General features: G+C 57.4%; 2 protein-coding genes across 3 annotated transcripts; both read left to right on the top strand.

Annotated features, from left to right (window-relative positions):
* The first annotated feature begins 412 nt into the window (after positions 1-412).
* On the top strand, positions 413-2,269 carry PRR19 (proline rich 19). Its single transcript, XM_004597989.2, has 3 exons — positions 413-455; positions 1,009-1,636; positions 1,723-2,269. The coding sequence occupies exons 2-3, from the start codon at positions 1,015-1,017 to the stop codon at positions 2,193-2,195; spliced, it is 1,095 nt and encodes a 364-aa protein (XP_004598046.2). The 5' UTR covers positions 413-455; positions 1,009-1,014; the 3' UTR covers positions 2,196-2,269.
* Positions 2,270-4,646: 2,377 nt separating this feature from the next.
* On the top strand, positions 4,647-14,848 carry TMEM145 (transmembrane protein 145). 2 transcript variants are annotated; one of them, XM_058674064.1, is made up of 15 exons: positions 4,647-4,835; positions 5,637-5,711; positions 5,831-5,908; positions 5,995-6,081; positions 6,189-6,290; positions 6,385-6,469; positions 6,566-6,637; positions 6,767-6,835; positions 6,985-7,065; positions 7,150-7,228; positions 7,376-7,469; positions 8,122-8,294; positions 9,767-9,887; positions 13,019-13,225; positions 13,734-14,848. In XM_058674064.1, exons 1-15 carry the CDS (start codon positions 4,716-4,718, stop codon positions 13,980-13,982), a joined length of 1,692 nt encoding a protein of 563 aa, XP_058530047.1. In that variant the 5' UTR covers positions 4,647-4,715; the 3' UTR covers positions 13,983-14,848. The 2 variants fall into 2 exon arrangements, with proteins under 2 accessions (XP_058530047.1, XP_058530046.1); XM_058674063.1 differs by having other exon boundaries at positions 4,656-4,835; positions 13,019-13,612; positions 13,734-13,872.
* The last annotated feature ends 88 nt before the right edge of the window (positions 14,849-14,936 follow it).

Raw genomic sequence — 14,936 nt, 5'->3', positions numbered from 1 at the left:
AGCGTTATAGTAGAAACAAGCTTTTCGGACGTCACGGATGGGGCAGTTTGGGCATTTGGACCCAAACACTCCTCTTGTGCCCCTCTCTGAATCAGGACACCCCGGAGATTCCCTGGGGGTGAAGTCCATGGCTGCTGAGGGACAGCCGGACATGAGGGCCACCAGGAAACCTTGCCTTCACGCCTCGTGCCTCGTGCCTTGACCTCAAAGTCTGCCGACTGCTGTCTCAGCCAGTCAGAATCCAGGGAGACTTTGTGGTCCCCGCCGATTGGTGGATGGTAGGGATGGGCGGGGCTCTAACGGCGTGTGTTCAGTGGTCAGCTCAGGCGACCAGAAAGACTGTGCGCATGCGTGTGGCGCGCCTGAGGCCCGGAAGGCGACGAGGACAAGCAGGGTCGTCGCCACTGGCGAGAGGCCATAGAGCCCTTAGCCACGTGGGGTGGGACGAGGACGGGGTTCGTTGGGGCGGGAGAGGGCGAGGGGCCCCTCCTCTTCTCCCCCACCAACCGTACCCCATCTCCTGTCCTCTCCCCACCATCCAGTGCCTTACCTCAGCTGTGCCGTGTGCCTCATGTCCCTCCCCGCGTCCCTACCCCATGTCCAGGCCTCTGTCCCTGCAGGGTCCTCTGTCCCCCTTTCGCTCCTCCGGGGCTGCCCCGGGCTCCCCACAAGATCTTAGCCAAAAGGCGGAGAAGCGATGGAGGCTATTGCTGCTCTCGCTTTCCTGCCTGTCTGCCATCACTCCATATTCTGCATTTTTCCGCCCTGGCTTTCTCCTCTGAAGTCCCTTCTGTTCCACAGAGCTCTTCAGTCTTATGATCCCTCCCCTCTTTCTCCAACTCTTTCTTTGTTCCCTGATGGCTCTTGTAGTTCGTCATGACAATCCTTACCTTTCTGTGCCCCCATGCATCCCACCCCTGATCGTGCCTGCCCCTGCCACATCCTCTTGTCTCACCTCATCCCAAGCCTGCGTTTTTCCCTATCCACTGATGTGTCTTGATCTTGTAGGACTCGATGGACCCTCGGGGGCAAGCTCACCAGCCTTTCCAGCGACCAGAGAAAGCTGGGCGTGTTCGACGACGCAAGACCAGGCGTGAACGGAATGAGGCCCTAGTGGGCAGCCGCCGGCCACTGGCCCGTCAGGAAGCTTCGACAGCCAGTCAGAATCCACCAGTGTTCCTGCGGGATCCTGTGGCTTCCTCTGCCCACAAGCTGGTGGTCATAACTCAGGGCCGACTCAGCCGGGAGCATCGGGGTCTCTTCAACAATGAAGTAAAATCCCTAGATGTGGCTCGGCTGCTTAAAAGTGGATCCCAAGAGCCGGGCAGTCCAACGCTGCCCTCCGTACCCTCCTCCCCAAGTCCAGGCAGGGCTCCAAGATCAGCACCAGAGTTGAGGGACAAAGAGAACCAGGTGCCTGGAGGCTCCGGCCCCGGCCCACCCAGTTCCCCAGAGCTCCCTGGCCTGGGGCAACTTCTGGGGGAGCTACAATGCCAACTGATTCTGCCACACGCTTTCCCCAGGAGGAACCTGGTGCAAGAAGCCAGGGACGCCATTGTGGGAACCCTGCAGGCCTGCCACGGCTGCGTGCCTGACCTTGCTCTGGTGCTCCGGGGCTGCCAGCCACCCTTGCCAGGTGAGCCCACTTCCTGTCCCCAGTGTTTCTCTTTGCCTTCCCTGCTGTAGTTCGGCTGGTTCCTATGCTGATTTCCTCTGTGCCAGGAACCAAGCCCATGGGCCCTGAAAAACAAAGGATGACACCTTCCTGGATCAACGAGTTTGAGCACACTCCAGGAGAGGGGAGACAGAGAAGGCAACAGGAAACCAAGGAGCTGACTTGCACCATGCCTCGCACCTCCAGTGCTCCTGCTGGAGGGGTCCACCTGGCCCCACCACCGAGGGGTCCCTGGCCACCCCCTTTGCCCTCGGTCCCTTCACCATCCCGGTTGGCCTGTGGTCCCCCAACAGCCTTTGATCTGCTAAAAAGCATCTGGCTCGTAGGCACACCACCCCCTCCCCAGCCCTGGGGAGTTGACCCACCACAGCCCCAGCCTCAGCTGCCATCACCCTTGTTGCCTCGAACCTTTTCCCTGGACTGGAGCCCCAGCCCCCCTGCCCTGCTGCCTAGCCTCTCGTGGGTGGTAGCCCAGAGCAGCCCAGAAGCTTGGTCCTTTCCCCCGATGAGACTGTACTGAGCAAGTTGAGCCTAGGGCTAGAGGCAGGTGTCCCACATCCCCAGGCATCTCAATAAAATACCTTCTTCGTGGTCCTTCGGCTCTTTAGTAATCAGCTGTCCCCAATTTTTCCCCCCTGTAGCTTTCAGTATATTTCAAATATTTGAATTAATTGTCTTTTAGACAGTTTGCTCTTTTTTTAAAGATTTATTTTATTGTTATTGGAAAGTCAGATATACAGAGAGGAGGAGAGACAGAGAGGAAGATCTTCCGTCCGATGATTCACTCCCCAAATGAGCACAATGGCTGGTGCTATGCCGATCTGGAGTCAGGAGCCAGGGACTTCTTCCGGGTCTCCCACACAGGTGCAGAATCCCAAAGCTTTGGGCCATCCTTGACTGCTCTCCCAGGCCACAAGCAGGGAGCTGGATGGGAAGAGGGGCTGCCGGGATTAGAACCGGTGCCCATATGGGATCCTGGCACATTCAAGGTGAAGACTAGCCACTAGACCACTGGGCCGGGCTGTATGATACAGTTTTAATAGGCTATGGGGTTTCCTTTATCTCCTCTGCAAACCTGTCTCCCAAAAGTTTGCTCTTAAAAAACAAGGCACATTTTTTATTTTTCTCGAAAGGAAGATATCTGTCAGCAGACCAGCACTCCTTGGTAGTACTGATGCCATGTGGCCCTTGCTCCCCACTGAAATCACTTCACTAGTTGGTTTAGAACATTGTTGGAAATGAAAGGCAAAGATAACAGAGAAAGGAGAGAAAGTGAATCTTCCTTTTATTGCTTCACTCCCCAAATGGCCACGAGAGTCAGAGCTGAGCTTTTCATGACCCAGGAGTCGGAAGCTTCTTCTTGGTCTCCCATATGGGTGTGGGAGCCCAAGCATTTGGACCATCCTCTGCTGCTTTTTCAGGCTTTTAGCAGGGAGCTGGATTGGAAGGGGAGCAGCTAAGATTTGAACCAGCACCCATATAGTATGAAGAGGCTTGGCTTGCTACACCACAATGCCAGCCTCTAGAAAGATTTTTTTAAAGATATATTTATTTATTTCTAGAAGATTTATTTATTTTTATTGGAAAGTCAGATATACAGAGAGGAGGAGAGACAGAGAGGAAGATCTTCCATCCAATGGTTCACTCCCCAAGTGGCCATTACGGCTGAGGCTGAGCTGATCCAAAGCCAGGAGCCAGGAGCTTCTTCCGGGTCTCCCACACAGGTGCAGGGTCCCAAGGCTTTGGGCTGTCCTCGACTGTTTTCCCAGGCTGCAAGCAAGGAGCTGGATGGGAAGTGGAGCTGCCAGGATTAGAATCAGCACCCATATGGGATCCCGGGGCGGTGTGTTCAAGATGAGGACTTTAACTGCCAGGCCACCGTGCACGGCCCTAGAAAGTTTTTAAAAAATGATATTTTGAACAGCAGCAAACTTTCTACAGTAGAAGGTGAGGGAGGAGTGAAGCAAGAAGTACTTACTTTGGGAGGGAAGTGTGTGTGTTTGGCACAATAGTTAAGCTACTGCTTCTGGTGCTCACCTCTCATGTCAAGGTCCTGGGTTTGAGTCCGGTTCTGTTTCCAAACCAGCTTTGTGCTAATCTGCACCCTGGAAGGCAGCAGATGATGGCTCCAGTACTCAGGTCTTTGCTACTGATGTGGAAGACTTGGAGTGAGTTCCAGCCTCCTGGCTTTGGTGTGGCCCAGTCACAGCTGCTGGGGCCATTTGGGGAATGAACCAGCAGATGGAAGATTGTCTGTTTGCCATTCAAAGAATGTTTGCTGGAGTCTGATCAGGAATATCAAGCTGAAGGGCTTGGGCTGTGTGTTGGAGAGCCTTTCTCCCTCTTGTTCCTTGAGGAACCACAGGGGCCATATCACCCTTGAGGGGACAGGACTGGATGACTCAAGGCCTTATGATGGGCAAGTGGCAGTCATTGCTGCAATGGACCCAGGCAGTGTATTCCAGCTCCCTGTCCGTAGACAGGCCATTTTCACACCGTGGTAGGCAGTGACAGGGCTGGGTCTGGCAGACAGGTGTGGCGGCTGTGACTGAGGGCTCTGCCACCTCCTTGGTGCTTGCTCCCAGATCAAATGTCTTGCCTTCTCTTGTGCCTCCTGCGTGTCTGTGGGTGTCACTTCTGGAACACTGGCAACTAGAGAAGGGACACAACTGGGGGTGCTGTCATGGGGCGGAGATGAGCAATGAAAGACTACTTCAGGACAGGTTGAGTCTGAGAGCTGTGGTTAGGCAGCTTCGAGAACGCACAGCTTGGGGGAAATGGGTGTGACAGGGAGAAACCAGAGATAATTTGCGAGACTTCCAGAAGGGAGCACTGGAGTGGGATGACGGAGGGAACGGGGCGGCTTCTTCCACACGGAGTGGGTAGGAAGAGGTTGGGCCATCCCGGAGGAGGGGCAGGGAGCGCAGCGCCCAGCGGCCCCTTTAATCGTGGACGCGCGCTGGCCGGCCCGGCGCGCACTCGCCTCCATCGCCGGCCGGAGCGGGAGCCGGAGCGGAGCTAGCCGGGCAGGAGCGGCGGAATGAAGCCCCCGCGCGTGCCCGCGCTGAGCCGCCTGCTGCCGCCGCTGCTGCTGCTCCTGCTGCCGCTGTTCCCCCGCGCCCGGGCCAAGTACGTGCGGGGCAACCTCAGCTCCAAGGAGGTGAGCATGCGGAACCCCCAAGGCTGCTCGGTGGGCCCGGTGGGCCCGGTGGGACCCAAGGGGAGAACGTGCCGCCCCGCCCCCTGCCGCCCCTCCTGAGCGGACCCGGAGATCCACGGGGGATGGGGCTGGGGGCAATGGGGGCTGGGTGCGGGCAGGGGGTGTTCGAGGCTGAAGGGGTGGGGCCGTTGGGTCCAGGCCCGACCTGGGGGTTGCAGGAGGGACGCTGAGGTCAGCGCTGGATGGCCGAGTCGGAGTTTGTCGCGGGGGGGGGGGGGGGGCGGGTAGGGATGGCGCTGAGGTGGTGCTGAAGGGACAGCACTTTCACTCCGTCCAGAGGCTGGAGTTGCCACGCTCTGCCTCAGTACCCACTCAGGACCAGGAGGGGGACGTGGGGCGAGTCCCCGGCGCCAGACGCTCGGTGGGACCACCGTGGGGGCTCGTGGGGGCTCAGGGGTGATGGCAGACTAATGAGGTACAGGACAGAAGGTGGCCGAGGGGCACCCCCATTCTCCAGGGTATTTTTTAGAGTGCCGGGGAAACACCAAAGAGTGGTTTTGAAGCGAGTGTAGGGGGACTGGGGCCTGGGGGCTTTTCATGGGGTGCTTCTGGGGGGGTGGTTGGAGGGCAGTTGGAGTCCTGGACCCCACAGGGAAGGGATCTGAGGAGAATGTTGGAAGTGACTTGGTCTCTTTGGGAAGCCACGAACCTGAAGGGAGGGAAGAAAAGTTGGAGGTCTCTAATGGAGGAGGTTCATTTAGGGGACTCAGATAAGGGTCTGAGCAGAGACCCCTTTTCCAGGACTGGGTGTTCCTGACAAGATTTTGCTTCCTCTCGGATTACGGCCGGCTGGACTTCCGTTTCCGCTACCCTGAAGTGAGTCTTGCCCCTGTCACTTGGCCTTCTGGGGCTGGATCCTGACTCCTTTAGTTCTCCCTTCCCTCCTCTCCCCAACTCCCTGTGTGTCCCCCAGTGCCTAATCTCTGGGTCTGCAGGCCAAGTGCTGCCAAAACATCCTGCTGTATTTCGATGACCCCTCCCAGTGGCCTGCCGTGTACAAAGCAGGCGACAAGGTAAGGGTTGGGCTGCGGGTGCTGGAGGGTGGCGAGAAGGTTGCAGCCAGCCAGGGAGTGAGTGACCTTCTCCTTGCCTTCCCCAGGATTGCCTGGCCAAGGAGTCTGTGATCAGGCCGGAGAACAACCAGGTCATCAACCTCACCACACAGTATGCCTGGTCAGGATGTCAGGTGTGGGACCAGCTCCCAGGGTGGGGGTAGAGCTGGGGAGTGGGCAGGTGCTGAAGGTGACGGGGCCTGGAGGCAGAGCTATTTTCAGCCTCCTGGCCCCTCCTCAGGTGGTGGCAGAGGAGGGGACCCGCTACCTGAGCTGCTCCAGTGGCCGCAGCTTCCGCTCTGTGCGTGAAAGGTGGTGGTACATCGCTCTCAGCAAGTGCGGGGTAAGGGGTGCAGCAGCGGGGCCTGCTCCTCTTTGCTGTCCTGTGGATCCCCTCCCTGCCCAGGGCCACCCTCAAGCCCATACTGTCCCCACAGGGAGATGGGTTGCAGTTGGAGTATGAGATGGTCCTTACCAATGGCAAGTCCTTCTGGACACGGCACTTCTCGGCTGATGAGTTTGGTAAGCAAATGGGGACTCTGAGATGCCCCTGGAAGTCAACCTGAAGCTGGACACCCACTGGGGGCTTGACTATTTCTTGCTATTTCATGTGGGCAGGAATCCTGGAGACAGATGTGACCTTCCTCCTCATCTTCATCCTCATCTTTTTCCTCTCCTGTTATTTCGGCTGTGAGTCCAGCAGGAGGCGGGGGACAGGGAGCAGGTGGGAGATGTGGGGAAGGGGGAGCAGGCCAGGGCGTGAGTGGCTGCTCTCCCTTCTGTGTGTGAAGAGCCTCCCCCTGCCCGGCCCCCTCCCAGATCTGCTGAAAGGCCGTCAGTTACTGCACACGACTTACAAAATGTTCATGGCTGCCGCGGGAGTGGAGGGTGAGGCAAGCTCCAAAACTTCGGTGTCCTGTGGGAGGAGAGACAAGGGATCCTGAAATCCGGGACTCAGAGAGGAAAGGCTGGGCCAGGGGGAGTGACTGACATGGAGCCTTGGTGGGGGGTGGTCTCTGCCCTTTTCCCCACCCTAGTCTTGAGTCTGCTGTTTTTCTGCATCTACTGGGGCCAGTACGCCACTGATGGCATAGGCAACGAGAGTGTGAAGATCTTGGGTGAGAAGGAAGTGGGCCAGGGGAGGCAGAGCCCCGGGCAGGGTCGGGGTCCTCTCTGAGCCGCCCTTTCCTCCCTTCTCCCAGCCAAGCTGCTCTTCTCCTCCAGCTTCCTCATCTTCCTCCTGATGCTCATCCTCCTGGGGAAGGGATTCACGGTGACACGGTGCCCAGGCGGGGAGTCCTTGTAGGGTGGCTGGGTAGGGGGTGGAGGAGAGTGGGGATGGGGGAGCCGGGGTGAGGGTGGGCGCACTGCCCCCTCCTCCCTGACGGCCCCCACCCCTGCTGTCTCCTCTCACTGGCCTGCCGTCAGGGGCCGCATCAGCCACTCCGGCTCTGTGAAGTTGTCCGTCTACATGACCCTGTACACGCTCACCCACGTGGTGCTGCTCATCTATGAGGCAGAGGTGAGTCCCACGGGATCCCACCCCTCTCCTGCCCTCTTCAGCAAAGCTTCTTGCTCACCTGTTTCCCTCACTCCTAAATTTTCCGCCTTCTTGTCTAAGTGAGCTTCCCTCCTTCTGCACCCCTCAGGGGCATGCTTCCTTCTCCCACTGTCTCTCACTGCTGTCTGTCAAATTTATGCTCCATGTCAAAAACTTCTGGAACAGACTTGGAGGCTTCTGGGACCCCACAGACCTGAGTGGTGTTCTGGTTCTCCCACTCACTATCTGCCTGACATTGGGTAGTGAACTCCCTCTCTCTGCTGGGCCTGTTTCTTCTTGGGAAGAATAGGAGGGCCTACTCAGAGGCTGTGCATCCCTAGTATGGCTTCTGACTTAGCCCCGGTCTCCCCCTCCATGGAGTGTTATAAGACATCCTCCCCAGCTCCACCAGCTGAATTGATTCTGCTGGAAAAGCTCGCACGTGGGAAGTGTCCCATCCCATGCTGGGCAAATGGTGGCTGACGTGTTCTTTCCTTGTTTTCCCACCTCTCCATTTCCGTATGCTCTGTCTCTCTGGCTCTCCTGCTGCTCCCCTTGGGGCCCAGGGGGTGGGGTTCTGGAGACCTTGGTGGAAGACAGGAAGGCTCTGACAAATCTTCTCTTGTGGGTCCAGTTCTTTGATCCAGGTCAGGTACTGTACACGTATGAGTCTCCCGCCGGCTACGGGCTCATCGGGCTGCAGGTGGCAGCCTACGTGTGGTTCTGCTATGCCGTGCTTGTCTCCCTGCGCCACTTCCCGGAGAAGCAGCCCTTCTATGTGCCCTTCTTTGCGGCCTACACCCTCTGGTGAGATGTGCAGGGTTCCCACCCTGTCCCCGCCTCCTGGGGCTCCCCTGAAGTGGTTGTAGCCCCCAGCGAGGAAGCTGGGCTTTCAAGTCAGGCTACCACCCAGAATCTGCCACTTGTGGCCTCAGGAAAATTACTTTACTGAAGGTTTTTTTTAATAGGTTTATTTATTTTTATTGCAAAGTCAGAGATACAGAGAGAAGGAAAGACAGAGAGAAATATCTTCCGTCCGATGATTCACTCCCCAAGTGACTGCAACGGCTGGTGCTATGCCGATCTGAACCCAGGAGCCAGGAGCTCCACCGGGTCTCCCACGTGGGTGCAGGGTCCCAAAGCTTTGGGCCGTCCTCAGTTACTTTCCCAGGCCACAAGCAGGGAGCTGGATGGGAAGCAGGGATGCCAGGATTAAAACCGGGGACCATAGGGGATCCTGGCGCGTCCAAGGCGAGGACTTTAGCCGCCAGGCCACCGCACCGCGCCCCTCCTTTTTTTTTTTTTTTAACACAGACTATTATCTCCTTCAAAGCTGGCCTTGAGCATGCCTAGTTAGGTGCTTAATTACACAGATTTTTTGTTTGTTTTAAGATTTCTTTATTTTTATTGGATATACAGAGAGCAGGAGAGACAGAAAGATCTTCCATCCGATGGTTCACTCCCCAAGTGAGCCGTAAAGGCTGGTGCTGCACTAATCCAAAGTCAGGAGCCAGGAGCTCTTCCAGGTTTCCCACACAGGTGCAGGGTCCCAAGGCTTTGGGCCATCCTCTACTGCTTTCCCAGGCCACAAGCAGGGAGGTGGATGGGAAGCAGGGCCGCCGGGATTAGAACCGGCACCCATATGGGATCCAGGTGCGTGCAAGGCGAGGACCTTAACCACTATGCTATAATGCCGGGCCCACACAGTAGATGTTTAACAAAACTTGGAATTGTTACTGTTCAATATAACATAGCAGTAAAGGAAGTGGACTGCAAGCCCGACTGCCTGGCTGCAGATCCAAGTCCTAAAGCTTATAAACTCTGTGACCCAAAGGAGATAGGGACTGAGATCTTCCATCTGCTGGTTCACCCCCTCAATTGCTACAGCGGCCAGGCCCTGAAACTCTGCCCTGCTCTCCTACATGTGTGCAGGGTCCCAGGTACTTGAGCCATCATGGGCTGCCTTCCCAGGCACGTTTCTGAGAGATGAGTTGGAAGTTAAGCAGCCCAGACTGGGACTGGTGCTTCCATGGGATGCTTAACTCAATGTGCCGCAGCAACAACGACCCCAGCTGAGTTAAATGTAACCATCTCTCCAGAATTCCCCCAGATCAGTGCGATTCCAGGACCCCCCCCTTCAGCTTCTGGTTTCTGAAAGTTATAGTGGCTTTCCTCAGGTGTTTGGGAGGTGTGTGTGCCTGGCAAGGGAGGAAGGGGGGCCCTGGGCTGGGGTGGAGGGCAGGGGCAGTGTTTCCCTGAACCCAGTGCCTCTCCTTCAGGTTCTTTGCAGTTCCGGTCATGGCCCTCATTGCCAATTTTGGGATCCCCAAGTGGGCCCGGGAGAAGATCGTCAATGGCATCCAGCTGGGGATCCACTTGTATGCCCACGGCGTGTTCCTGGTGAGGATGGGATACCAAGGGCCGAGGATGCCTGAAGCCCCCGCCTCGGCCCCGCCCAGGCCTGCTAGCCCGGCTCTGGGTCCATTTCTTCCTTAGTCATTCACTTCTTCTGTCACTCAGCAGACACTCTGTAAGAATCTACAGGCTTCTCAGCTGTGTTCCCTCATACCCGCCCTCTCCTGTTTGCTTTAGGTCCCGCCTCTTTCCCCATCCCATCCTCTTTCTTTGATCCTGTACCCCCATTTCCATTCCTAATTGCTGGCCCTCAGGCGCTCACGTACTCCTCCACATCTCCACCGCCCTCCCCAGCACCTTGGTCTCTACTTCACTTTCCCACCCCCACATTCTCCCACTGCAGACAATTATCAGGATGCAGCTGAGAGGGGGAGGGACTGGGGGTCCCAGGTGCAGGGAGAGGTGGGTATGGGTTATGGGGGCTGGGGGTGCGGCAAGGGTGGTGATGGTTAAGTGGTGTCTAGATCTGAATAGGGTGTCTAGATCTAAGCATCAGAATGGTTCTGGAAATAAGTATAGTCTGTTCTGGTTCACATCCTATCTCACCTTCTTCATCTTAAGATATATGTATTTGAAAGACACAGTGAGAGAGAGAGGAGAGAGAGAGAGAGCTCTTCGATCCACTGATTCACTTCTCTAAATGGTTGCAATGGTTGAGCCTGGGCCAGGCTGAAGACAGGAGCTGGGCACTTCATTGCAGTCTCCTAGGCCTATCTAATTTTCTTGATGACAGTTCTCAAGTTTGTTTATCCACTAGCTGTTTGCTGGGCATCTGTCTCAAATCAGCCTGTTTACGCTAGGAGTGTTTGTAGGCATTTACCCCTGCCCACTTTCCTCTTAATTATCAGAGTGGCCCCTGGTGAGGCTGAGGAGTGGTCATTGTACCCAGAGTACAGAGAGGGGAAGGAAAGGCCCAGAGACGGGAGACAGCTGGTCATGGCTCCATGGCCTTTGGTGGTAGGGCAGGCTCTTTGGACCCTGGGCTTGTCGGGCAAGGTTTGCCTAAAAGGGAGCCTGGAAGGGGACCGGTCATCCCCGAAGGCCTGCAGTGTGTTCTGTGTAAGGCCTGTATTCAGCTGCCTGGGTAGGGGGCTGGTCTCCTGTTCTCCACCACAGAGTCTGACTTTAGGGTACTAACGCAGGTAGCTTTCTGGTCTGGCCCATGTGGAAATTCTGTAGGAAGTCAGGAAGGGGCAGAAAAAGGAGGAGTGCTGAGAACCCTCCTGGACCAGTCCCTGCCGTTCTCATTTCCACCTTCTCCCTACAGCACCTTTCCCAGGCAGTGTAATCAGCTCGCCCCAGATCTCACACTCGGGGAGCTCCGGAGCCCAGCGGCTCAGACCGTCAAACGCAGTGCCCTTGCTTTTATCTCACCTTCAGCTGGCTTCTTTCCTGGACGTGCTCGTTTGCTCAGCGTGGCTCCACCGCTGGCAACCTGCCATGCTTTGAATTTGAGCTCCTTGCTCCTTTATCCAACACAATCTTAGGGAAGTGTGCTGGGCTTCCTGGATGTGGATGGGGAGTCTGAACCCAGTCCCTTCATCCCTACACTTGGCCAATATTTGTTGAGGGCTTGTTTGTGCCAAGCACTGTTCTAAAGTTGAGTCTCTCTCTTTTTGAAGTCTAATTTCATTTTATTTAAAAGGCAGAGACAGAGAGGTACAGGCGTCTTCATTTACCGGCTTACTCCCCAGGTGGTCAAAGCTGGGTCAGGTTGAAGCCAGAAGCCCAGCATTAGGACCCGCATGGTGGCAAACAGGCTCATCTTCCACCTGCAAGTGCCAACATAGCATACAGGTGCCAGTTTGTATCCTGGGTGCTCCACTTCTGATCCAGCTCCCTGCTTATGACCCGAGAAAGCAGCACAGACTGGTCCAAGTCCTTAGGTCCCTACACCCATGTGGAAGTCCTGGAAAGAAGTTCCTGGTTTCTGCCTTCCTTCTGCTCAGCTCTAGCCGCTGTGGCTGTTAGGGGAGTGAACCAGCAGATGGAGGATCTCTCTCGATCTCTCTTCCTTTCTCAGTAAAATCTGTCTTTCTAATAAAAATAAATCTTTTGTTTTTTATTTATTTTTGTTTTTTTAGAAGATTTATTTTTTATTTTAATTACAAAGTCAGATATACAGAGAGGAGGAGAGGCAGAGAGCAAGATCTTCCGTCCAATGATTCACTCCCCAAGCGACTGCAATGGCTGGTGCTGCACCGATCTGGAGCCAGGAGCCAGGAACTTCTTCTAGGTCTCCCACATGGATGCAGGGTCCCAAGGCTTTGGGCCGGCCTCGACTTCGTTCCAGGCCACAAGCAGGGAGCTGGATGGTTAGTGAAGCTGCCAGGATTGGAACTGGCATCCATATGGGATCCTGGCGCGTTCAAGGCGAGGACTTAGCCACTAGGCCATACCTCCGGGCCCTGACATACAGTATTAATTGCTGTTCAACTGAACCTTCTTTCGATGAACATATCCTCTGATCTGTGTTGTCCAGTGAGGTGGCTACCCAGAACATGTGGCACTGAACACTTGAATGTAATTTTAGTTTACCTTTTAAAAAAGAAGATTGATTTATTCTTATTGAAAAGCAGATTTGCAGAGAGGAGACAGAGAAATGTCTTCCATTTGCTGGTTCACGCCCCAAGTGGCCACAATAGCCACCATGACCTGAGCCAATCCGAAGCCAGGAGCCAGAAGCTTCTTCTCAGGCCATCCTGCTCTGCTTTCCTAGAAGGGGGAGCTGGATGGGGAAGTGAAGCAGCCGGGACATGAAGCTGCACCCATATGGGATGCTGGAGCCTGGAGGTAGATTAGCCAATCGAGCCATTGCGTTGGCTCCTTAATTTACTTTTGATTAAGCTCCAGCCCCATGTGACTATGGTTATGATACTGATGAACCAATCAGTGATAGTCCAGTGACCAGGGGTGCTGTTGAGGAAGCAGAGGTCAGAGTAACAGGTTGTGTTGGAGGGAAAAAGGGTAGAGATTAGAAACCAGTTCAGACCCAAAGGCTGCACAGGAAGAGTGGGAACTGCAAGTGTAGGGAAATTCTTAGGACCCCAAGTTTAGGAAGACAGGGGTGGGCCTGGACAGTGCTTTTCCAACCTCTGCTTGGCCACTTGCCCCAGATCATGACTCGCCCATCGGCGGCCAACAAGAACTTCCCATACCACGTGCGCACGTCGCAGATCGCCTCAGCTGGGACCCCGGGACCAGGAGGGAGCCAAGCGGGGGACAAGGCCTTCCCGCAGCACGTCTATGGGAATGTGACGTTCATCAGCGACTCGGTGCCCAACTTCACGGAGCTCTTCTCCATCCCCCCGCCCACCTCCTCCGTAAGCCCCGAGGCCCCAGCGCCCGAGGAGCTGCTGGCGCCGCCCCTGGAATACCTGACCCCAGTCCCGGCCCCGCCGCCGCCCCCTCCTGCACCTCCCACGCCCGGGCACCTGAGCCCGCCCCCTGCCTTCCGCACGCCCCGCGTCCCCACGCCGCGCCGCGACCATCCCCCGGCGCCCGCGCCCACCCTGCCGGACTGGGTCCTGGCGGTATTGCGCACGCCCCCACGGACGCCGCGCGCTGTGCCCCCGCCGCCCGCTTTCCGCGGCTCTCCCCCTGCTCTCCGGCCGCCGCCGGAGTTTGCCCGCCGCACCCCGACGCCGCCCCTTGAGTACCTGGCCCCGCTGCCCAGGCGCCCTCCCGCCCACTCCTTCCCTGATTGACACGTACGTCCCTACCTGGGGTGGTGGGGACCTCTAGGGGGAGGGGGACGGGCCTTCGGGGCCGCACCTGCCCCTCCCCCCCCGAGGGTTCCGAGCGACCTCTGACCCTGACCCCCCATCCCAGGCCGGGAAGCAGGTGGAGGAGACAGCGGTAGCGGCGGCGGTGGCCCCGAGGGGCCGCGTGGTGACCATGGCCGAGCCGGGCGCAGCCTCCCCGCCCCCTCCCGCTCGGTTTCCCAAGGCGGCCGACCCGAGCTGGGATGGCCCGACGCCCCCCTACCAGCCGCTCGTACCCCAGACGGCGGCGCCGCACACCGGCTTCACCGAATACTTCAGCATGCACACGGCCGGGGGCAACGCACCCCCGGTCTGAGCACCCCTGACCCTTTAGGTCCGTGCACCGGGCCCCGGCTGGGCTCCGGATCGCCTCCCAACATCCCCCCCCCCCCAACAGCCCTGAGTCCAGGGCTCGGCCATCCTAGGCCTCCCGACCCTCCCCAGCCCAGTCCACGCTCCCAAACGGGGAGCGCTGCGTCCCGTCCCCCCGACCCCCTCTCTTCTTGTGCCAAACGGTCCCGCGGGAGCCGCTCTCCCCATCCCCTCCCTCAGCCCCTGCCCCGAATGGCGCCGGATTCTGGGCTCCCGCTCTTCCGCGATCTCCGGCCCCCCGGCCCCCTTCGAGACCTCTGACCCCGCCGGACTCCGGAGCATCCGTGACGACGCCCGCCGGGACGCTGCCCACGGTGACTCTCCAGGACCCCGCGACCCCGAGCCGCCGATCCCAAGGACGGAGATGGTGAAGCCGGTCTCGACTCACAAACCCTCCCTCGGACCTGTGGCCTCGGGCCCGTGGGCTGTCCACTCCGGGGAGCCTTCCCTCAGGCCCCTGGCAGAAAGACTCCCCCTCTCCCGCTCCCCCCCCCCCCATTTCTCCCACCATCTTGCCAAAATAAAGAGGGTTCGTTGAGTTTTGAATCTACAACATGTCTGTGTTGAACATCTTGGTGGTATCCGCCGGCGGGGCTGCTCAAAAACCCTCTCTGGCTTAGGCCCTCTGTCATATTTGAAAATGACACGTTGGGATCCCACAGCCCGTCTTGACCCCGAATCTAGCGGAACCCTCTCAGGGCACATCTCCCCTATTTCCCCTTCTCCAGGTAGAGACGCCCTCCAGTGGCTCAGGCTCCCCTCGGCCTCCCGCGTCCCCCAATAGAACTTTCGCTCCCAGCATTGCGCACGCGTCAGGCTCTCCACGGCCCGAGGAGGTCGCTGTTGCGCTTGCGTTTAAAGAACCAACTGGGCGGGGAAGTTGCCGGAAGCTTCGCCT

Source organism: Ochotona princeps, chromosome 16 (genome assembly GCF_030435755.1).
Source record: "Ochotona princeps isolate mOchPri1 chromosome 16, mOchPri1.hap1, whole genome shotgun sequence".
NCBI classification, from domain to species: domain Eukaryota; kingdom Metazoa; phylum Chordata; class Mammalia; order Lagomorpha; family Ochotonidae; genus Ochotona; species Ochotona princeps.
This window is presented reverse-complemented; position numbering and strand designations above follow the sequence as displayed.

What these genes read in the sequence shown, in the direction of transcription:
- PRR19 (XM_004597989.2), top strand. Translation starts at nt 1,015, where the DNA reads ATGGACCCTCGGGGGCAAGCTCACCAGCCTTTCCAGCGACCAGAGAAA. An exon ending in CTGCCAGCCACCCTTGCCAG is followed by an intron (nt 1,637 to 1,722) that starts GTGAGCCCACTT and finishes CCTCTGTGCCAG; the next exon opens with GAACCAAGCCCATGGGCCCT.
- TMEM145 (XM_058674063.1), top strand. Translation starts at nt 4,716, where the DNA reads ATGAAGCCCCCGCGCGTGCCCGCGCTGAGCCGCCTGCTGCCGCCGCTG. An exon ending in AAGGGATTCACGGTGACACG is followed by an intron (nt 7,229 to 7,375) that starts GTGCCCAGGCGG and finishes GCCTGCCGTCAG; the next exon opens with GGGCCGCATCAGCCACTCCG. An exon ending in ATGCCCACGGCGTGTTCCTG is followed by an intron (nt 9,888 to 13,018) that starts GTGAGGATGGGA and finishes CACTTGCCCCAG; the next exon opens with ATCATGACTCGCCCATCGGC.